The following is a 23,246-nucleotide window of genomic DNA, read 5'->3' as shown; positions in this document are numbered from 1 at the left end:
TTGATTATGATGGTATTTCCAACCAATGCTTCAGATGGTGTATATTTTATTATTAAAAAAATAACCTTCTCATATCAGTGTTGCTGAGATTGATTTACAGGATAACTTAAGTCTAAATATATTAAGATTGTATTGAGAGAGTCTTCTTCAAGACATATGTTTCATTTCAAATGAGATAATTCAAGCTGTTACTAAATTTTCAAATTTGTACTAACATTTTAATTCAATATTTTGAATAAAATATAAAATTCTAAACAAGGCACACTTCTATTCTTATTTAATATAAGTCAACTACAAATTTTTTATTTTATTGAAGAATTATACTCAAATTTTTTGATAAACAATCCTAATACTTTTGGTTTACATCTTCTAACCGAGTGGAGTAACTTATTCAAAGTGGAAGTAGTATATATCATCATTCATATTTATCTCTCAGTATAATGTACAGGAACTTGCACAAAGCATATTACAATCCTATCTTGATATGTAAGTTTACATGCGACCATTTTCTAACCCAAGACTCATCCAACCATGGTCATGACCATGGTTGGACATCTACATATTTACAAGTATAAAATATTAACTTAACATTTTCAACTAAAATATAAAAAATTAAAATATATCAAATTTAATGAAACCAATGCATAGATGATGAACACAATGATAAATATTCACATTATATGTTGAGCATATACCTCTACTTGTCTAACATTCAAATAAGAAATAAAAAATTGCACTAAACTATTTTATTGTTTAACTTACATATACATTCATATGTAACTAAAAGCATGTATAATATTTTAAAACTTACAATTTAATGAGTAAAACACCCTCCTTATTGTGCTTGTCTCCTTTGATTTATCTCATTAGAAGTTATATCTCATAAATAAACAACCAAGAAGATAATAAATATGGGTACTAGATCTTATCTATGGCTCAGGAGCAAATCCAAGTGAATATGTAGATTTCGGTCATTTTGTCCTTCAACGTGACATGTCATCTTTATAAACCAACAATATTGCTACGCTGCATTACAATGTTGGTGAGTGCATTTCCAACTGTCCCTTTTTCAACCTGTTTCGGTCATTATGGTAATGTATATATTGAAATAACTTATTTCCGACCAATTCAGCCATCTTTTGATTTTACGTGGACTGCTATAGGGTTGTTGGTCAGGACCTACAAAAAAAATTAACCAACTGAAATCAGTTGATTATGATGGTATTTCCAACCGATGCTTCAGTTGATTTTTTTCGGCCGAAAAAGAAAAGAGAAACCGACAAACCGTGGGTCGATACGTGGTTGGTTCTGATTAAAATTGTGAACAATCATGTCGGTTGGTTATATTCGGTTGAATCTGAGGACCAAAACCAACCAACGCGTGACAATCATAATTGTGATGGTCATTTATTACCCCTTTTTCTTGTAGTGTGAAACTATACAAGATTAGTTAAAAATGACGTGTCATGTACGATACACTATAAACTAAAGATCCTAGGTGGAAAAGGTTATTACCAACAAGAATTCAGAAATCGGAAACACATAATTGAGTTTCAAAAAATATGATCTGCAGTACAATTAGTAGCACCATGTATTAGGTTTTTACAATACAGTAAATAATTCTCTATGGTCAAATGTCACATGTCAAAATAAATTGATCTTGATCTTGTGAAAACATCAAAGTCAAAATTTATAAAATATAGAGTAAGAACAATACGCATGTGTATTTAGAGTTAGAGTTTTGCATACAAGCAAGAAGAAATAATTGCATTAATTCTCAAGATGTTAAGTGATTACAAGTACTTTAAATAAACAAAACCTTACAAAGTGGTAGCAACAAAATAGAAGTCAAGTAATTGACTCCTAGCATAACCTTGCTACTCCTAATTTCATCATAAACATTCCTAAAAACTCTTTAACAAAAATACGACTTAGTCTAACAGCTTTTTATAAAGAACTTATCAACTACTTATTATATTTATTATTTAAGATATGTTTAGATTAATTTTTGACAATATAAAATACTCTAAATATCTTCACGTATTTTTGTACGATTAATGGTCCTTCACACATATATGTCGCCAAATGTTATTCCACAAAAGTTGAGATAATTAATGATGGGGTTAGCAGTACTTCGAGATTTTTAATGGCTGCTCTCGCCATTCTGAATTAAACATACTATTGGTTATAGGCCCAATAAGGCCCATTGAACGAAAACCCATTAAGCGATTGTGCTACTAGGCCGAAGGACCTCCAGGCCTGCGCCGCCGAGACCCATGGAAGCAGCCCAGGCCAAGGCCTGCTACTCGCGGACCGTTGGACAATGCAAGGGACATAACGCCCCCTTTTCACTCCCTCATTAATGGTTGGTAACGGAAGAACATTCATGGCATGATTGGGTATAAAAACCCTTGTGAAGTAAGATAAAACATACACACTCTCAACACTTTCTGCTCTTGTATTACTACCCTAATTTTACAGCCAGATTCTGATTCTCACACCGGAGGTGAATCGGGGGTCCAAACCCTCGCATTCTCTTCACTTTCAGGTACGGCCGAAGCCTTCTTCAACCCAGCCGAAGCCTGTTCATACCACCGAAGGATCTGGGCATAACATTTGGCGCCGTCTGTGGGAATACGAGAGTTACAAGTTGAGAAAATGACAGAAATTCATGAGCATTCACCGCCACCTGATTTTACCAATAAGGGACAACCATCCTCCCTAGTCGACGAGGACGGGGTTATCACGTTAACCTCTGAAGAAGAGGCCTTACTCCTAAAGATTCGGGCAGAAAAGGCCGCGGAGAAGGGTAAGTCCAAAGTTGATAAGATTGACAAGGAAGCAGAAGCGCGAGCCAAGAAAAGAGAAGCTGATGCCCTCCGACTCAAAGCCTTGCAACTGCAGAGGGAAGAAATTGAACTGCAAGAACAAGCCTTGAGAGAAGCGATGCGGGCCGAAGAGACCGGCGGAGCACACAAGGATAGAAGGGAACGAAGGGCGTATGACGAAGAAGATGAGTTTGACTCTGATTCGCATCCCCGAAGGAAGAGGGCTAAGCAACCCTACTCTTCCGATTTAGATGACGAGCTCAATTGATCCCGCCTCAGGCTCAACCGCTTAGAGAAGGCCCTCTTCGGTGATAGGAGGCCCGATCGAGAACCTGTTGTAACACAAGAGATTGAACTGTACCGACCCCCTCCGGGCGAAGAGAGACAATTCCCAAGATGAGCGAGTTCAACGGGAAAGGGGACCCCGAGGACCATTGTGAAAAGTATGAACTCCTGATGGTTGGGATGGACCACAACGATATAATGCTGTGCAAAATGTTCAAGACTTATCTCAAAAGGTCTGCCTCGATGTGGTACAAATCCCTGAAGCCTCGGTCTATCGGGTCTTACGAGCAGTTGAAGAGGAAATTTTTAGAGTACTACTCGCACCTGTGCCGAAAGGCGAAGGACACCGAAGCCTTGGTCCATTGTCGGCAGAGTGCGAATGAGGAGCTGGGTGATTATCTTGCTAGATTCAAGGAAGAAGCGGGAATGGTCACCAATCTGGACAAAATCAAAGCTATGGGCTTCCTAACGGTGGGGCTAGACCCCTATAAAGGTAAAAAGCTTCGTTCATCTCTTTACGATTTCCCCCCAAAATCCCTAAATGATATATATGTGAGAGGCGAGAATATTCGCCGCAAGATGGAAAGTATTGGGGGATATAAAGACACAAGAAGGGATGACCGATCAAAGCGAGCCGACAGATATGAGGGCTCAAGATCAGGATCTGACCGGAGGGATAGCAGAAAGGAAGGAAGGAAGGAAACAGATCGTGGGGTTGAACGACGTCGAGATATAGATTCGGCCGTGTTCACTCCTTTGAATGCGCCGATCTCTAAGATTCTCCATGAGATAAAAGGCAAGCCGGGATTTGTTCACCCCGCCAAGATGAAGGTCCCGAACCACAAGAAGAACCCCGATAAGTACTGTGACTATCACAGGGACAAGGGGCATAACACAGATGAATGCTACCACCTCAAGAAGTTCATTGAGCGCATGATCAAAGACGGCGAGCTTAATCAGTTCGTCCGAGATCTGAGAGATAGATCGGGGCCGAAGGAAAACCCAGAGGAGGAAGTAGAGGCCGATGAGCCAGAACGAAGGGACAGGATAAAGGGGCGAAGTAAAAACTATATCTGGGGGGAGCATCCTGGATAAGGATAGCAAGACTGCAAAGAAGATGTACGCCCGACAGGTGTACAATCTGTATCAGTTCGGGCAAGCAAAGCCCCACATGCCCATGACCTTCAGCACTGAAGACTATGAGGATGTCATTCGCCCGCACGAGGACCCTTTGATCATCAATCCTATCATCGGGCAAAATAAAATATGGAAGGTGATGGTGGATACCGGCAGCTCAGCCAATATACTATTCCACAAAACCTACTGTAAGATGAACTTGGCGGGAGAGCAACTAGAGCCCTGCAATGAAGCCCCCCTCTATGCAATCGGAGACCATCCAATTCAGTTCGAGGGAACGATTACCCTTCCGGTCCTCCTGGGCAAGTTGCCGTATACCGCCAAGAAGTTGGTGAAGTTCTACGTGGTTCAGATTGAAAGCCCGTACAATGCAATATTTGGCAAGCCCTTCTTATCTAGTTTCGAAGTAGTGGAGTCCATACCTCACCTCAAACTCAAGTTCTCAACTGAAAAAGGGGTAGGAAAACTGCCCGAATCATAATGCTCGAAGACCTTGAGAAAGATCAAGAATATGAAGGGCCGGATGAAACCGGAAAGAGGAAGCGGGCAGAATCCGAACCCAGCGGGAGTCGGGAAACATTGAACATTGAGTTGGAAAAATTTGGTGCTGATCTCTCGAGTCCTATCGCCGAACCCGCGGCAGAGACTGAAGAAGTAGAGTTGTACGCAGGCCATTCGGGAAAGATGGTACGGATAGGCAAAGACATGGGGCCAGACCTGAAGGCGAAGGTAATAGCTGTCATTCGGCAATACCATGATGTGTTCACCTGGGGGCCCGAAGATATGCCCGGATTGGATCACAAGACGGCAACGCACTGCTTGAATGTGCAGCCTGAGGCCAAGCCGGTAAAGCAAAAGAAGAGGACATTTGCAGTCAAACGACAGAAGGTAATAGGGCCGAGGTGGAAAAACTTTTAGAGGCCAGATTTATCGAGGAGATCGAGTATCCTGACTGGCTAGCCAATGTGGTGGTCGTGAAGAAGTCGAACGGGAAATGGAGGATGTGCGTGGATTACACTGACCTCAACAAAGCATGTCCGAAGGATCACTACCCATTGCCTAACATCGACCAACTAATAGACGCAACCGCAGGATATGAGGTACTTAGTTTTTTGGATGCCTTTTCTGGTTATCATCAAATTGCTATGAATGATAGGGATGTGCCCAAGACAGCGTTCATAACTCCGAAGGGGACTTATACTTATATTAAAATGCCCTTCGGACTGAAGAACGCTGGAGCCACATTCCAGCGAATGGTGAATAAAGTCTTCAAGGAGCAGATTGGAAGGAACATGGAAGCATACATGGATGATATGATAGTGAAGTCACTGTTCCAAGATCATGCCGATGACTTAAAGGAATGCTTTGAAACTCTCCGAAAGAACAACATGAGGATCATTCCGAACAAATGTACCTTCGGAGTCTCTAGTGGAAAGTTTCTCGGGTACATGGTCAGCGCCCGGGGGATAGAGGCAAACCCGAAGAAGATCGAAGCGGTTATCAATATGGAACCTCCCAAATGCATTAGAGATATACAGAAATTGACGGGCCGACTCGCCGCCCTTCGGCGTTTCATTTCCCGGTCAGCCGAGAAAGCACTTCCTTTCTTCGCCGTGCTCAAAGGGTCAAAGAATTTTGAGTGGGGGCCCGAATGCCAAAAGGCGTTCGAAGAAGTAAAGGAATATTTAACAAAGGCACCACTCTTGATGAAGCCCGATCCGAAGGAAACTCTTCAGCTTTATCTAGCTGTGTCTGACAGAACTCTGGGGGCCGTCCTTGTGAAGAATTATCAAGGCAATCAACATCCCGTGTTTTACGTGTCCCATGTTCTCAAGGACGCAGGGACAAGGTACCCCAACACCGAGAAATTCGCATATGGGTTGGTTATGGCCTCCCGAAAATTGCGACATTATTTTCAAGGCCGGATGATCCAAGTTATCACCGATCAACCTCTGAAGATGATTTTGACCAGGCCCGAAGCCTCCGGGAGAGTCGTAGCGTGGTCCATTGAACTCAGGGAATTTGATCTCGAATATGTCCCCCGAACGGCAATTAAGGCCCAGGCTTTGGTCGACTTTGTGGTTGAATGCGCATTCTCGGGTCCGAAGGATCTCTCGCCTGAAGAACAACTAATCCGGATCCCGGGGAAGTGGAAGCTCTTTGTAGACGGGTCGGTTGCCGGAAAAAAGTATGGGGCAGGCTAGATCCTCTCCAGCCCCGAAGGATTTGAATTATGCCAGGCCATAAGGTTCGACTTCCCCTTAACAAACAATGAGGCCGAGTACGAAGCCCTCCTCGCAGGAATGAAGCTTGCCCGAAGCCTCGAGGCGAAGCACCTAAGGGCCTTCAGCGACTCCATGTTGGTTGTGAAACATTTCACAGGGGAGTATGAACAAAGGGATCCCCGAATGAGAGCCTATGCTACTAAGGTACGAGAAGCTTCTTTATCATTTGAAACCTTTGAATTAAGTCAAATTGGCAGAGAAAACAATTCCAGGGCAGACGCACTTTCCAGGCTAGCTTCGGCCGAGACACAGAACATAACCGGTTCTATTTACCTCATCGAAGCCAAAATGCCTTCGATCGAAAAGAAAGAATGCCTAGAGATTCACCAGGGAAGCGACTGGATGACCCCCCTCAGGAACTTTCTGAAGAAGGGCATTCTGCCACCCAACCGGAAAGATGCTTTGAAGGTTAAATACAGAGCATCAAGCTACACTATCATCAATGGGCGAATGTATCGCCGATCAGTAAGTCAACCCCTTCTACGCTGTTTGAACAGCGAAGAACAGCAACAGGCTTTGGAGGCAGTACACGAAGGAATTTGCGGCGAGCATCTGGCTGGTCGTTCCCTCGCCTTTAAAATTCTCCGACAGGGATTCTTCTGGCCCACTTTGAAAGCAGACGCCATCGACTATGCAAATAAATGCGTACAATGCCAGTTGTTCTCCACTGTCCCGAAACAACCTCCTGAAGAGATGACCTCTATACTAAGCCCAATTCTGTTCGCCATATGGGCCGTGGATATAGTTGGCATACTTCCTACCAGCTCGAGGCAAGCGAAATACTGCATAATCGCCATTGACTATATGACTAAATGGGTCGAAGCCCGTCCTCTGTCAACCATAACAGAAGAAGCTGCTAAAAAGTTCTTCCTGGAACAGGTCATTCTCCGGTTTGGCATTCCGAAAACCTGCATCTCAGATAATGGAACTCAATTTGTTGGAAACAAATTCCGCAAGTTCCTGCACCACTTCGGAATCCAACAAAAATTTAGCTCAGTGGCCCACCCACAAGGAAATAGGGCGATTGAAGCGGCGAACAAGGTGATATTCCGTGGAATTAAGAAGAGGCTGGGCGAGGCAAAAGGAAGATAAGCGGAGGAACTCCCTTGGATCTTATGGGCTTACCGAACCACCCCCCGGACATCAACCAGAGAAACTCCTTTTAGAATGGCTTATGGCACCGAGGCCTTAGTTCCTGTCGAAGTGGGCTTGGAATCATACCGAACCGAGACCTACAATGTGGGAACTAATAGCTTCGGGTTGAAGGTGAACGTAGACTTGTTGGAGGAAGAAAGAGAAGCCGCCCATCAAAGGAACATGAGGTATTTACTGAAAGCGGCACAACACTATGACTCCAATATGAAGAAAAGGGCCTTCGGAGTAGGAGACCTAGTATTAAGGGAGTTGGCCGCATCTATGCCGACCAAGCAAGGAAAGCTCCAGCCAAACTGGGAAGGGCCTTACAAAGTGACCGAAGTCGTTCGCCCTGGAACCTATAAGCTCGAAACGTTGTCTGGCGAACAAATTAAAAACACTTGGCATGCCAGTCGCCTTCGGAAATTTTATCAGTCAGAAATTTCTAAAAAGCTTGTATTTCAATTATATGCGAAGAATGTAAGCAGTCTGATTAAATAAAGATGCATTTCCTGTCAAAATTTCTTTATTTATACATGCTGCGGTCGACCGAGTATTATCTGAGGGCGATCCTGAAGAAGATAAACACTTCGGCCGCCGCCATTGTCTAATTTGTTAACAGAAAAGACACAAGGGGCAATCACCCAAAAATCGAACATCATTACACTATATTGGCAACTTGGAATTGGTAAACACGAATTAAGGGCCTTAAGGGGCAATCCTAGAATAACGCCCTATCATTCGTCTTAACTTAATTATTTATTATTAATGAGGCCCAAGGAATCCCTGTCCCGGGGCGATCAAAGGAAGGACATGGTTCTTCGGCCTAGATAATGAAACAATTAATCCGACCAGGTTTAGGGGTGATCCCGAAGATGACCGCCGATCTAGGGGCGATCATAAAATGATCAACGCCCATGTTCCCTCGCCTGAATTAAGAAGGGATTAACAGCCCGAACCAAGCTTCGACCTTCAACCCTTGGGGCCGTAAGGGGTAGTGAGGCAGCAAAAAATTAAAATCATTATTAAAATCGTTAAGGCAAATGAATAAGCCGAAGATATGATTCATTTTATTCAATTCGATAAGATCGTTGAGGCAAATGAAGCCAGAGAGGCGATTCATTTTATTATTAAAATCGTTAAGGCAAATGAATAAGCCGAAGATACGATGCATTTTGTTTAATTTGATAAGATCGTTGATGCGAATGAAGCCAGAGATGCGATTCATTTTATTATTAAAATTGTTGAGGCAGAATAAGCCGAAGATATGATTCATTTTATTCAATTCGATAAGATCTTTGAGGCGAATGAAGCCAGAGATGCGATTCATTTTATTATTAAAATTGTTGAGGTAGAATAAGCCGAAGATACGATTCATTTTTAAGGCGAACAATTAAATGCAGTCGGACAATGCTGATGAAAAACAGATGCATTAAAATATAAAACCCCGAAGGCTAGTTAAATTACAAAGAGTACCAACTACAAAGAGTACCAACTACTACCAATTACAAAGAGTACCGATTACAAAAAATAGAAATACAGGAAGATGAACGAAGAATGCCGCTGCAAGATTTGGGTAAGACCATGGAAACACCAATGGCAAACTTCGCAACAAGATCATCTTCAGTCATGTCAAGCACCTCAGTGCTGAAGGTTTAGGCTTGAGGGTCTTCATCCGAGAGCTCTTCGTCTTTACCGGAGGAGACAGGAGGGACTTCGATTGCTGGACGACCGATAGGATCTTCCAAGCTGTCGTCCAGCAACTGCTTATAGTCCCAGTTCAGGCCATGGGCCTTCTCCAGGACATAATCAGCGCCGAACTGGAAACAGCGCTCCTCAGTCCGGTCCAGCTGTTTCTGCTTTTTCCGAAGCTCCTTTCGGGACCTTTTCAGCTGGACGTTCCGATGGGAGATCCTCCGGTTCGCCCTCTCCAGCTCGGTCTCCAGCCGGGATCTATCCTTCTTCAGCTCAGCGGCTTCGACCTCGTTCTGGGATTTCACCCTCACGAGCTCCTCCTCGGCCGCCGCAGCCCTCCTCTCCAACTCCTTCACCTCGGCCATGCGAGTCTCCATATCTTTAACCTTGTCCTCCACGGCTGCGGCCCAAGGGGCAGCCTATAAAAAGACGACAAAAACATTACTAAAGGATGCCGAAAAGAAAAAAGTGGAAGAAAAATAAAAGGTTAAAAACATACCAAGGACAGGAAGGACAGAAGCTCCGTGCAGGCTTCGGTAGCAGAAGCCGAGGCAAAAGTCGGGAGATCGACCGGGAGCTGAAGACCATGGCAGAGGTCCGAAGCCACCTCCTTCGTGGACTGCCGAGCAGGGTACACCGTATGGTCGGACGTAATCACTCCCCACCCCGGGAGATAAGAACGCACTATCCCCTCCTTGCTCCTGGTCCTCTTGGAAGGGTTCCCCTCTCCCATGTACTCCAGATCGTCCCCCTCCTCGGCCTCAGAAGCCACTCGAGATTGACGGGGCGACGAAGGCTTCTCGGTCGGGGCCCTTTCACCCGTGCCCTCAGATGGATCGGGCATAGCCCCCTTGTCGGCCGCCTTCTTCGCCGCCTCTTCGGCCGCCCTTTTCTCGGCCGCCCTGGCCTTCTTTCTCTCGATCAGGGCCTCCCTTGAAGACACTGTAATAAGAAGGGAAAACAAGTCAGTCCAAGCATATATATAGTCGAATGCATAAAAAGAAATGGAAATACAGGCGTGGGGACAACACTAAAAGACCAAAGAAGAAGTTTTGTTACCCCCACCCCACAAGCTGAAGAGCCAATCCTTATCCCGAAACTCTTCGGGACCCAGCTTCTTCACATTGACGTCCACCAACGCCGTGTAACTATCCTTCTCCTCCAAGGTCAAGCTTGGCATGAGAAGCAGAGCGGGGTTTACATCCCGCCAAACCGACATGGCCGACAACCCCGGGCCACTCATATAGCACCAATGTGTGTGAGTGGACTTATTGTTCGAATTGGTCGCCGTCCAATCGGGTCGCCCTGCCCGACGAGCGATGATGTAAAAACCCGCACTCTTCGGATTCCTCCTAAAATCGTAATGGTACCAGAATAGGCGAGTGTTGGGTGCGATCCCGGCGTGTAGACACCTGTTCTAGAAATAGTTGATATGGATGAACCCGTTCGGATCCATCTGCCTGAGGGCGATACCCATCTGGAAGAAGAGGTACTTGATCAGCTTCAAGGGCGGCACCCTCAAGCCGCATTTGAAGGCCGCCTCTGAAATCCCTACGGCGCAGCCTCCATATCTATCCGGCACCCCGGGAGTGTCGAAGATCCTCTCGCCTTCCCTCGGCGCATACAGCCAACAAAGTCCTCGGGGAACCGAATAATCATCGTACATCTGAACGACGCGCCCTTTCGTCAGTTCAGATCTATTATTGGCTGCGGGATAGTCGGCAGCCGAACCATATAGGGCCCGTCCCGTCCGCTCAGGGCGAATGGAAGATGTTCCCACCAAGCTGTTGGATAAGGGGTCCCAAGAATCCGGGGGGCGTTCTACTCGGTCCATATCCCTGTATCAGGAACAGAGAGACATTAGTCCATGTACTCGGATTAGCAGATAAAAGAAAAAATAAACACCCGAGTACACGTCCCAGGACCGAACGAACCAGAACCCCAGAGGCTGTTTTCGAAGGCTGCTCCCGAGCCAAGCCCACCCGAAGGATGTTCTTGCCTATAGAGCCTTACGCAAACATCGCTCCAGACCACCTGTTTAAGCCCTGGGTCGACTCCCGAAGGGTGTTCTAAAACCAAGAAATCCCGAAGAACGTTCTTGGTCATAAAACACCTCGCATGCCATCTTTAAACCCTTGAGGCCTCCTCAGAATTGGTAAAACCCAGAAACCTATGTTACCTACCCAAAAACCCCAGAAAAACACAATAGCACACACAAAAACCCAGAAAATCCCCATAAACCCAGAACCAAAGTTCGCATGCAAACTCTATAAAACACGGGAAACTAATATGCAAACTTAAAACTGGAAAACATGAAGAGAAACTTACTTATTTGAAGGTGCTCTTGGATTGAAATGGGATGATTTGGGAAGACGGAGTTGCTGTTGCCCGTGATTGAGAGATTCTCCGCGATTTGTCACTGTGTGTGGAGAAGCTAAAGTGATAAAAAGGAAATGAAACCTACAAATGGGCTTATATAGGCGCCTAAAATTAATTTAGAGAAGCGACGTTTGGGGGTTTTTGAAATGGACGTCCCAGATCAAGACGGTTGGCATTCAACGACAGAGATTAAGTCATGAAACGACGTGCCACCAGCTGTCATCAATGCACTGCAAGTCCCCATAAGCTTGCCACGTGTACGACCGAAGATCGAGGCGGGACTGAAGCGATCGCCCTAGGGTTCCTTCATCCCCATATGGGCCGAGACCGGTGTCCGTCGGCCGGCCCGAAGGCCCAGCCGAAGGACAGGGACATGTTGGTTATAGGCCCAATAAGGCCCATTGAACGAAGGCCCGTTAAGCGGTTGTGCTACTGGGCCGAAGGACCTCCAGGCCCGCGCCGCTGAGGCCCATGGAAGCAGCCCAGGCCGAGGCCTGCTACTCGCGGACCATTGGACAATGCAAGGGACATAACGCCCCATTTTCACTCCCTCATTAATGGTTGGTAACGGAAGAACATTCATGGCATGATTGGGTATAAAAACCCTTGTGAAGTAAGATAAAACATACACACTCTCAACACTTTCTGCTCTTGTATTACTACCCTAATTTTACAGCCAGATTCTGATTCTCATGCCGGAGGTGAATCGGGGGTCCAAACCCTCACATTCTCTTCACTTTCAGGTACGGCCGAAGCCTTCTTCAACCCAGCCGAACCTGTTCATACCACCGAAGGATCTGGGCGTAACACATATATACATATCTTTAGTTTGATGAGAATCAAATCAAAAAATATAGTTCTAATTGTGATGGTTAGGGGCTTTGTCCTGAAGGGTGATGGTCTTTGTTTTGAAATTGCTTAAAGAAATTTCACAAGTAAGTTATCACATCAAAGAATTTTAGACGTATCTTGGAAAATTGTTATAGGTCCCGATCTCGTAGGATACTTCTCGTCAAAGTAAATTCTTTTTAGGACACATTTATCGGGATGGCTGAATATTTTTTTTGCCTAACCGACTTAACAACCAACTGAAATTACGTTACCTAATCCATTAGCTTTAATGGCTCATCATAACCAATCAAAACTTGTTACCAAATTCACTCTTATACACAATGTATACTTAGATTAGGTTATAATGCATGTTGGAATGAATTTTTATGGACTTGAGATGATATGTTATGATATATGATTAATCAGATGGACCAGAGAAGAAAACCAACAATGAAAATATACTACTTTTGTGTTGGTTTAATTAATCATTAATCAATATGTATTTAATATATAATTTATGCATATTTAAAGGTAGTCTAATAAAATAGGAAATAAGTATATTAATACATGTGAATAAGCGTGCAAATATAGATAGTTCAACTAATTAATGCATAATATAAAAACTAGAAATGCACATAATCACACAAAATTAAAATAAACCCTTGTCTACGGAATCCCAACTATTTAAATGATGGGTAGATAATATTTTTATAAAACAAGGAAAGTGTTAGTTATTTTAGATTTTAAAGTTTGAAGGTAAACTCTCTCCGTCCCAATTTATCAGTCTTGTTTGGCTTTTTATGGTCAAATTAACTCAATTTTGACCGTAAATAAAAATTTATTTTTTTATTATTTTGAAAAATAGAAATATATATATATATATATATATATATTATAATAGATTAAATTTACTTTTTAGTGATATAAATTTTATAAATATTTTCGATTATATACCATATAAAATTTATAGGCAAAGTTTGGTCATTTTGACCGCAAAAAGTCAAACATGACAGATAAATTGGGATTGAGGGAATAGTAATAATTAATATAAATTAGATTTTTTGAAAAATACCCAAGAGCAAAAATATTTTGCAAAAATACTGTCATTTTTATTTTTGTTTGCAAAAATAATTTTTTATTTGCAAAAATACTATTTTTATATTTTTGATTTGCAAAAGTACGGTATTCTGCAACTCGATTCAAGTAGATGCAAACTTCGAAAAGTGTCTTCAATTTCATGCAATCTCATGCAACCTCAAATACAACAAAAAAACTCGATTCAACTAGTTGAATTTCTGCTCAATTTTGGTTGATTCCGTTTTTTTACAAAAAGTTTTGGAAGATGATAAAATCCCAAAAAAATTAGAAAAGTTAGATTTTTTGGTAATTTCTCAAATTTATATACAAGTGAATGAATTGGAATCAAGAAAATAAACTCTCCTCAGTTGATGTTGAGTAACTTATACAAGAGATCAATAATATTATCAAGAGGTATACCCACATACGTCCTCCACCAATTTAGTAATATTTGATCAATAAAAACTATATGCTACTAATTCATTTGTTATTTTGAAATGTATCACATATATATAACTTTACAGAATATAATAATATTTAGTCCATGCGATTCCGTTGCTTGAAATTAAAGGGCACTGTGCCTAAAATTGCTTTCGTGCGATTGCTATCCCGAGTTCGTTCTCTTAGGAGCGTCCTCCATTTTGTCTGCCACTCAGTCTTGGTGGGATTTTTTTACCCCCTTCGTGGGATTTTTTTGCCGTTATTTTCCTAAAAAATTTAGGATTAAAAATTGGTCTTAGGTTTGGATTTGATCTGTATGTATGTCAGTTCAAATTTGGCTTGTATAGGCTAGTTTTCGTTTCAATTTTCTTTTTGTGGTGCTTTGAGCTTTGGTTTCGTTTTGAATTTGTTTGGATTTTGGTGTTTTTTTTGTTGGCTAGCGGATGACATGGATTCTTCTTCTTTTGCTATCTTGAAAAAGGTTTAGTAGATGGTTTTGGCAAGCTCTGGATACCTATTTGTTTAGCATTGTAAGTAGAGTTTGAGAGTAAGTGTTAACATATAATAATTAGTAGAGAATTATGGTATAACCATACCTATTTGTTTAGCATTGTGAGTAGAGTTTGAGAGTAAGTGTTAACATATAATAATTAGTAGAGAATTATGGTATAGCCATGACTATATTAGTTTGTTGTAAAACAGTGTCCTTATTATTTATTAGTTGCTTATTTTGTATCTAATTTTTTTTAATTATTATGAAACTCTATTTTCCTCTCTATTTCAACATTATGATCCTTTATCCATGATGTTGGCTATAATCACAAAACTTATATTGTCTAAAAATATGGTTGTGAATAACTAGGGAAACTAATATATATGCGTGTTGATTCTTGAAATATATATAGTTTTAATAGGTTAACAAAAATTTTATTTAAAAAGCCCAACCTGTTACGGTCTCTCGAGTTCCTCAGACCCTATATCTGAGTGGTACATACTAGATATGTTAGATTCGAATATAAGTGAGGTGTTACAAATACCAAATAAAGAAAAGTTGTTACAAGTTCGGCAAATGATTCAAATCAAATATTCTCATAGTATTTCTATGTGTATATTCCACACTTTAAACATTATTCATACACTGTAGATTCTGATGTACATCTAGATAGTTTGAACTAGGTGTGTACAATTTAAATTCAATTTGCTGTATTTGCACTATCTTTAAGCTGCAGTACATTCGAATGAGACTATTGAAGATGTCAAATTAATACATAAATACATAAATATAACATAAATATCCGGACTCCTAACCAAATCCTCCATGTTATGCCCAAACCAACCTTAATTGTCCCAAATTTGTTTCACCAAATTGTAGATCTCATAACCATCAATAGTCTGATCAGTTCAGTGCAATGAAACCTTAGTTGAAAAGTTGAAAGTAAAATGCCCAATTCCAGAATTTCGATGGGGTTGTCGTGCAGCAGGTTGTTGTAATGGTCTTCTTCTGATAGTAAACCTCGATCACTCTGATATGTACTTGTGGAATCCTAGCCTTGGAAAAATTAAGCGTTTCCCAGGTGTTGGTGATACAGTCCCATTGGCAGAATTAATACAGATTCCCCTGGGTCCGTATTGAACAAGCTAGGGACGTAATCTTTCCTATCACATCCTGAACAAAACATTAAGATATCTTAATATAATCAAACAAAAAGCAATATAAAAGAATTAGAAAGGGAAATAGTGTGTATACCACGCCTCTGCCTCTCTGCTTTAGCAACCCTTTTGATGTAACATGAACAATCCCTGATAAAACTATAAATATTTGAAACAAAAAAATAATCAAAGATTAGAATTGACAACATCTAAAAATTAAATCAAAATCGAATCCATTAGAAACTACTTGTACCTTTAGCACATGGACCATGATTTGGTCTCCAGATATGCTCTCCTCATCATCTTCGCTGCTCAATTGATTGGCCATTTACTGATTTATGAAGTTCTTGAATATGGTAAGATGGGGGCGGCTATATAGGGTTTATGGGGTATGTGCAACACCCCCGACTCCCAGCTTATATAGGCAACAGTTAAAATATGGGAAATTTCCTGGAAATTTCTTATTCTTAGGTTGTATTCAATTGAGATTTTGAAAGATTTTTATGGATTTTAGAAATCTTGGGTATTTAATTTGGATTTTAAACAATCCTTAAAAATCTGAAGGTGTTCAATAAAGATTGGAATTTTTTTTTAAAATCTGAGTGTACTCAATTTAAATTTTAAAAAATCAATCAAAATTTGGTTGTATTCAATTTGGATTTTAAAATTTTCATCATAATATGATGGTATTTAAAAGTCTATGAATTTTTTTTTATTTAAAAAAGTTGTGGATTTTTGATGGATTTACTTGTACATTTTTATTATCTTGAAATATCTTCGAAATATATGAGATCTTGATGGATTTCTAAAAAACTCCACAAAATCTGCTAGAGTCTATAAGATTTTGGATTAACTCCATCAAAATTCACAAAGAATTAAAATCAATAAAAATCTTTTAAAATCCATAGATTATTGACAATTCTTTAAAATCTGAAATGAATACACCCCCCTTAATTTTCATTAGTCAAGTGATTTTCTATTTTTTTTCTATTTGTTTGTTATTTTTCTTCACTCATATTTTTTTAATGTTTAAGAAGACTTCTTTTGTTTGTTTTAGTTACTGTCCCCCAAGATTCTTTACCTACTTTCGCCTCATGCCTGACACGTATTTTAAGGCTATTATACAATATAGATCTATATATATATTTTTTAATTTTTTTATATATAAAATTTTAAACACTATATTTTTATTTAAAAGAAAAAAATATTTAAAATTATTTAGGAAACCGTGTTTTACGGGAGCCATACAATGTATGATGTTCCCTCTTCCCCCAATGTAAACATCTCAGTAGGACGGAGGGAGTACATCATAAAAATTAAAACAAAGTTCTAATTAGGTTCTTTATTTTATTTAATTATCTAAAAACACAATTCAAATGATAAATTTTGAATATAAATTATTTCTTGATGTAATGAGTGCAACTGTGATTGTTAAAAGTCAACAAGAATCATTCAAAGTTTGAACTTTTATAACTAATTTAAATTCTAATTTTTTCATGAAATAGGCATTTTTAAGAAATTAAATTAAACATTTTTTAGGAGTTAAAAATAAATAGTAGAATTCAATTTTTCTGAAACACAGTATGTAATTTATAAAAAAGTTGCTTAATATAAATATATATATATTAAAAACGTATAAAATAAGCCCTATTGCATAATTAATATAGCCTTAATTAAACCTAATATGGTCCGTAAGAAAAGCCCATTAAATAAGGTATGAAACCCTAAATATTTATTAATTTTATAATTAATAAATAATGGGAAATCAGCTATCAAATAATATCCTATTCAGGGTATAATTCTTTGGAGCTTGGCCTCCAAAAAACTTGAGAGGATAAGTAATCAACTTCCTGCATTCTAGGACTCCAAAATTCAGTCTAAGTCCGAGACTTGTTCACCAAGTCTCCTAACCGGAACCTAAATTAGGATTGCCCACGCCTATATAAAGGGTCTCACCTCGCGGATCAGAACTACATTTTTGGCTTGATCCTTTGAATATATCAAGGTACGCATCTTGTGAAGGCAGATTTAAGTCCCGAAACACGAAAGCAGTCAATCAAGGGCCTAGAGCTCACGAACCCTAGCATTAATTATAAACTAGTTTTTACCCATAACATTTGGCGTCATCTGTGGGAAGAAGACATCAACCATGGTAACCCCACAAAGCAGAAATAACATTCCTGAAGGAGCATCAACTTGAATTACTCAAACAATCTCATCCGCTATTGAGATTCCACCTCACCCACCTCCTCTCAAGGGACGGAGAATCCAATCATGCCCCAATCTGGATCTCAGCCAATCGCGACTCTAGGAGAGAACTGTGACACCCTCAATCTCGGGGTTAGGAAATGAGGACTCACACACCTCCAATCTAATAATTAAATATGCATAAACCACGATTAACTACTAACAGGTTCAACAGGATAAAGTATGAGACAAGATTACAACTATCAATCACAAAATATAACTTACAAACACAAAATATTATTAAATAAACAATATCGATTCCGGCTGGGAACCGACATATAACCCATTGTATCTTTAAACATTTCCTTCTAAGCGCGAGCTCACTCTTAATTACCACTACCTGCTCTGGCAACCGGAAGCCCTCAACACGGTAGGGACCACCAAGTACGCTCTTACGAGCAGTGCGCCTAAGCCTGACCATCTTCTTGCTTAACTGCCATGGTTAGATTAAAACAAAACAAATGAGTATAAAACTCAGCAAGTAACTATATAGCAGTTCCACAATATCAGTTCACAATATGATTTACCAAACTCAGGGCATTCTACTTTATTTGATCTAGGTGGCAGATTTCTAGCTTTTGGGTTAAGGAAAGGTTTTTGAAGGATAATGTGGGGCTTTCAAGGAACAAGGCTCAAAGCAGGACGAAAGCCGACATTCATCACAAATCATTAAAGGATCAAAATAGATCTTTCAATAGAGGAAAGCAACAATATTTCATTATATGGAATCAATCATATGATCAACAAATGCAAGAATCGGGGTTCTCGAGCTTCAAGCTTCACATTAACATAATCCACTCTTTTCAAAGCAATATAAACCATTTTCATTTTCAAGAATCAATTTACTGAACAGAAAGTTTCAGTTCCCTTTTTAAACAATCATTTAGAACCCTTGATTGGATCATTTCCTCTTTCCATTTCATTATAATACGGATGATCAGCCCGTACCGACCTCCATCCGGTCTTTGAGGTACCAATCGACATAATTTCATCCTTAAATTGGACTAGCCCCGCTAGCCTCTTACCATGACTAGACTAGTCCTACTTTCCTCTTACGTCCCAATCCAATCCATCAGGAATTCATTTGGAAAACCTTGAGTTGGAAAAACAATTAGGTTTTCAAAAACTCATTTCATCATTACCAAGAATTTGAAATCATTCGGACTCTTTCAAGTCGAAACTCATTCTTAAATCATATTTTAAGGAAACAAAGTTCAGGGAGTGATTCAAAGATACGCAAGGAACAATTCATAAGAATTCTGTATCAGGGAGAATAAAGCACTTAAGTTAGAAGGATCAATAGTTGTTTAGGGATCAATAGGGTGATCAGGAAAACAGGGTATCATTAAACAGGGTTAACAAGGATAATCAGAGGGTTCAATATAATCCATGGCTTAATAGATAACTTGAACAGAAATGACAGATTATCAAAGGGTTGAATCATTAAGCTTATCAATAACAGTTTATCAAGAACAAAGGCAGGGTATCTCAAATCAATATCAGGGTTTCATAATTAAACAGTTCAATACTCTACATGGTATGAACAACATTCTCTTTATAACCATTTACACAAGTAATCAGAGTTACTTGCCTGAATTTGCTTTCCTGAAGGTTGAACTACTGCCACCTAGTATACCCTTTACTTTCCTAGCCTGAATGCCCTCACGCTCCGAATCTACAATAAAACCAAACCTTAATCAGATTCTCAACTCTCGTTCCCGGAACGATCACTCTATACGATAACTAGATTATATCCTTGACTCGAGTACACGAATATAGCTTATACACATAAGCACATAACACATTCCTTCTCGTAACCTTTATATCTTTATATAATTAATAATCGAAGCGCACTTGCTTAATCTTAGCTATTTCTCAAATCACACTAATATAACTTTACGAGTACATGATTTATTCACAACCAAACATTTACGACCATAGCTATCACTTATAGCTCTTTTTTAATATCAAACGATTTAATTCCCTTTTTCTTTTACTCCTTAATTCGAACGAAACATACAAAAGAAATCCAATATATTCAATTTCAATCTCACACAATCATGCACAACTAATGCAATTTACAAGGTTCATTTACTCACAATTAATCATCACTTAGTCACATAATTATAATCACATCACATAACACATACTTCATTGACTTAATTATGTCGCAAAATTCTCAGTCGTCACAAGAACCCTCAAAACTCGACTTTGAATGCTCCTTTAGGGGCACAATCTAAGGGTTTTGAGATGTCAACTATGGTCTCAAGGAGTTGATGAGTTTCTAGATTAGGTAATGGATGTTGATAATTTTTTAATAACGATAATTTTATTAATGTCATGGGTGTTCCTAACAATATGCAGGCTGCGATAACTCGGGTCAAATCCCGAGCATTTTTCAAAACCGGGTCCAGTCCCGATTCCGAGTCCGAAATAATCAGAAGCCTACTATCCTAATTGTAACCAACTTGGGTAAACAATAATCCCACCATAGGCCCCCAAAAGATCATGACTTATTGGTGCATATAGTAGTAGTACTTTATCTTATAAACTGAACAGAAGTCCCAAATCTTATTGATGTGGGACTAAGATATTACAAACTCCCCCACCTAAAGTTTTGACATCCTCATCAGGCCCGAACAAATAGGCCATGGGACAAAGATCATACCTCTCTACATATTATGAAATAATACCGGCTGGCTTTGTGTTACCACCTCCGAATCTTTATCCATTTTAGGATAATAGCATTAGCTTTCGTATTCCCACCTTCGATAACCTGATGAATCAAGATTTAGAGAGATAGCTCTGATACTATAGACGACAACCTGGGTCAAACCATGAGCATTTTTCAAAACCTGGTCCAATTCTGATTCTGAGTCTGAAATAAGTCGAAGACTACTGTTCCAAATTCAGCCAATTTGGGTAAACAATAAGCCTACCCAAGGCCCCAAAAGATCATAATTTATTCGTGCACATAGTAGTAGTACTTTGCCTTATAATCTGAATAGAAATCTTAAATCTTATCGATGTGGGACTGGGATGTTACATATGCTAAGATGGTAGAGTTTTGTTTGAAAGGCGTTGGTTGTAGATGGTGGGAATAAAATTTCTCCAGGGGCGGCAAATAGTACTGGAACTTCTTCATGAGACAAATACTAGATGTCGGCAAAGAAGAATCGTCACTCTACATTATGAACATCTCCAGTTGGTTTCAAATTTCTATAATATAATAATATATAGAATTTTTTTTAAAATTATTCACATTTAATGTCACATAATAATATAAGTTATGGTCAGAGAAGTTTATTTACAAGAATCAAATAATGAACTTATGGCACAACAAGGCACATGCTTGTTTGTTCTTTACTTGTTCTTAATCAAACAATTAAGGTAAATTTCTGAAAAACTATGAATGCTATTTTTTAATTTCCAAATAAACTCTTTAGACCTGGTTTATAATTTGATGTAATTATTGATGGTAGTGCAGGTCAAATACATATTTAGTCAGAAATAGGGGTTTTTTAACTTTTGGAAATAACGATTATATGTAGTTATACGAGTAATGCTACTAAATGAATGTTAAATTATAAATATTTCTAGTTCTATATCGTGAATATGAACGAATACATAATGTAGCCTAGTTTTATTTAATGTAATATTAATTAGGATTTCATAACCAATTTATTGCTCTTGGTAATTTTACACAATAGGTCTAACATCAGCTTTATATAGGTTATATTCATCAAATTAGTGGACACAAAATTTAACTTATAATATGTGGATTTATACTTGGGTACCACCTTCAATCAAATACTGAATAATAATTGAGCCCAGTGACATCAAACATTCATCCTTCTAGAAAGATAGTCATTAGTCCAAGACCGGACTTGCATCAAAGAACGGTCCCAACAAGAAAAAGAGATATGTCAACACACTTCTTGCCGGAATGTCGGCTAACACCCAACACTCTTCTTGTAGAACAATATCAAAAATAACACCAAGGAAAATACCAAACATTCAATGTCCAAGAAGGATAGTCTCAAGGCCAAGAATAACATCTTTACAAAGTTCAAGGGCAAAGGTAAGAAAATAGTATTCATTTACGTTTTATATTCATTTCTTAAATTTTCAATTACCATATTATTTACGTGTTTTCACCTTAAATTTAACGAGAAAGTTGTATGAAATGTATACATTATTATGATAAACTAAATTCATCACATGGACACATAATTATGTGTCAATCATAATTTTAGCAATATATAGAGTATCATAAATACTATGTATGCTGTACTTTTACATTATATATTTCATTCATGATCTTTTTTTTTATAAATAATTTCATGGAAACTAGGTACTTTGTTTCTTTCGCCAATAACAAATTTGCTCATATTTAATTTATTTATTCTAGACCAAGAAATTTGAAATGAATTCTTACTCCAAGAAAAAAGAGTCACGAAAAACACTGAAAAATTGGTCTCAAATTGCCCTTGTAGGTTGGAAATGAGTGCAAAACTGACCCTCGAACAACCAATATATCGATTCATTTAAAACCAGGTTGGTTGGAAATAAAAGGTAACCGAGCTTGATCGACCAACTTTATTGATTGTTTATAAAATTGGATACCTTAATATGTGACCCCAAATACCATACCCCAACACCATATTGAAAATCCACGTCATTACTATTTCCCCAACTGACCTTATTTTAGTCGGAAAAGGTGGTCGCAAATGTAGAATTATTTATTTCCTAATTTTCGGTCGTATATAGACACAAAAAAGTTGTATGTTATATTTGGTCGTGTATATAACAGTAGGCCAAAAATGATTAATCAAATCAATTGTGCAAAATAGACAAATGTTGAAGGATAGTAGTAAATGATTTGAATTTGGTTGCTTATGGTGAAAATGGTGGTTGAAAATAACTTTAATTTGGTCGCTTTAAAGAAAAGTATGGTAATATCACTTCAATAATTTGGTAATTCACAAAACAATATATTAAAATTGAATTCTTTTAAATGCAAATAATAGAGTCATATAATATTTTCATTATCGTCATAAAATAATAAGTGATACAATCAACTAAAACTAAAATATTATTACCAAAAACTAAAATAAATTACAATAGAACTAAATTAAACACTAAATAGTAGAATTCTTTCATCTATAAAATCATCCCCTTCTTCACAAGTGAGCCATCTTCTTCTTCACATTTATTGTTTTCAACATTTGTTGGAACAAGTGATTTTTCTAATTAC

At 38.9% G+C, this 23,246-nt stretch overlaps 3 protein-coding genes across 3 annotated transcripts; all 3 read left to right on the top strand.

Moving 5' to 3' along the window:
- The first annotated feature begins 3,224 nt into the window (after positions 1-3,224).
- On the top strand, positions 3,225-4,208 carry LOC141680914 (uncharacterized). Its single transcript, XM_074487000.1, has one exon. It carries the CDS (start codon positions 3,225-3,227, stop codon positions 4,206-4,208), a length of 984 nt encoding a protein of 327 aa, XP_074343101.1.
- A 22-nt stretch (positions 4,209-4,230) lies between these two features.
- On the top strand, positions 4,231-4,731 carry LOC141680912 (uncharacterized). Its single transcript, XM_074486999.1, has one exon. It carries the CDS (start codon positions 4,231-4,233, stop codon positions 4,729-4,731), a length of 501 nt encoding a protein of 166 aa, XP_074343100.1.
- A 2,971-nt stretch (positions 4,732-7,702) lies between these two features.
- Positions 7,703-8,170, top strand: LOC141680911 (uncharacterized). The gene has a single exon (XM_074486998.1). The coding sequence runs from the start codon at positions 7,703-7,705 to the stop codon at positions 8,168-8,170; it is 468 nt and encodes a 155-aa protein (XP_074343099.1).
- Positions 8,171-23,246: the final 15,076 nt, after the last annotated feature.

The sequence above is a fragment of the Apium graveolens genome, chromosome 8 (genome assembly GCF_009905375.1).
Source record: "Apium graveolens cultivar Ventura chromosome 8, ASM990537v1, whole genome shotgun sequence".
In the NCBI taxonomy this organism is placed as follows: domain Eukaryota; kingdom Viridiplantae; phylum Streptophyta; class Magnoliopsida; order Apiales; family Apiaceae; genus Apium; species Apium graveolens.
Note: the sequence above shows the minus strand (reverse complement) of the source record. Positions and strands in the feature narration are given on the sequence as shown.

Excerpts from the sequence above, each read along its gene's own strand:
- LOC141680914 (XM_074487000.1), top strand. The coding sequence starts at position 3,225 with ATGAGCGAGTTCAACGGGAAAGGGGACCCCGAGGACCATTGTGAAAAG.
- LOC141680912 (XM_074486999.1), top strand. The coding sequence starts at position 4,231 with ATGTACGCCCGACAGGTGTACAATCTGTATCAGTTCGGGCAAGCAAAG.
- LOC141680911 (XM_074486998.1), top strand. The coding sequence starts at position 7,703 with ATGGCTTATGGCACCGAGGCCTTAGTTCCTGTCGAAGTGGGCTTGGAA.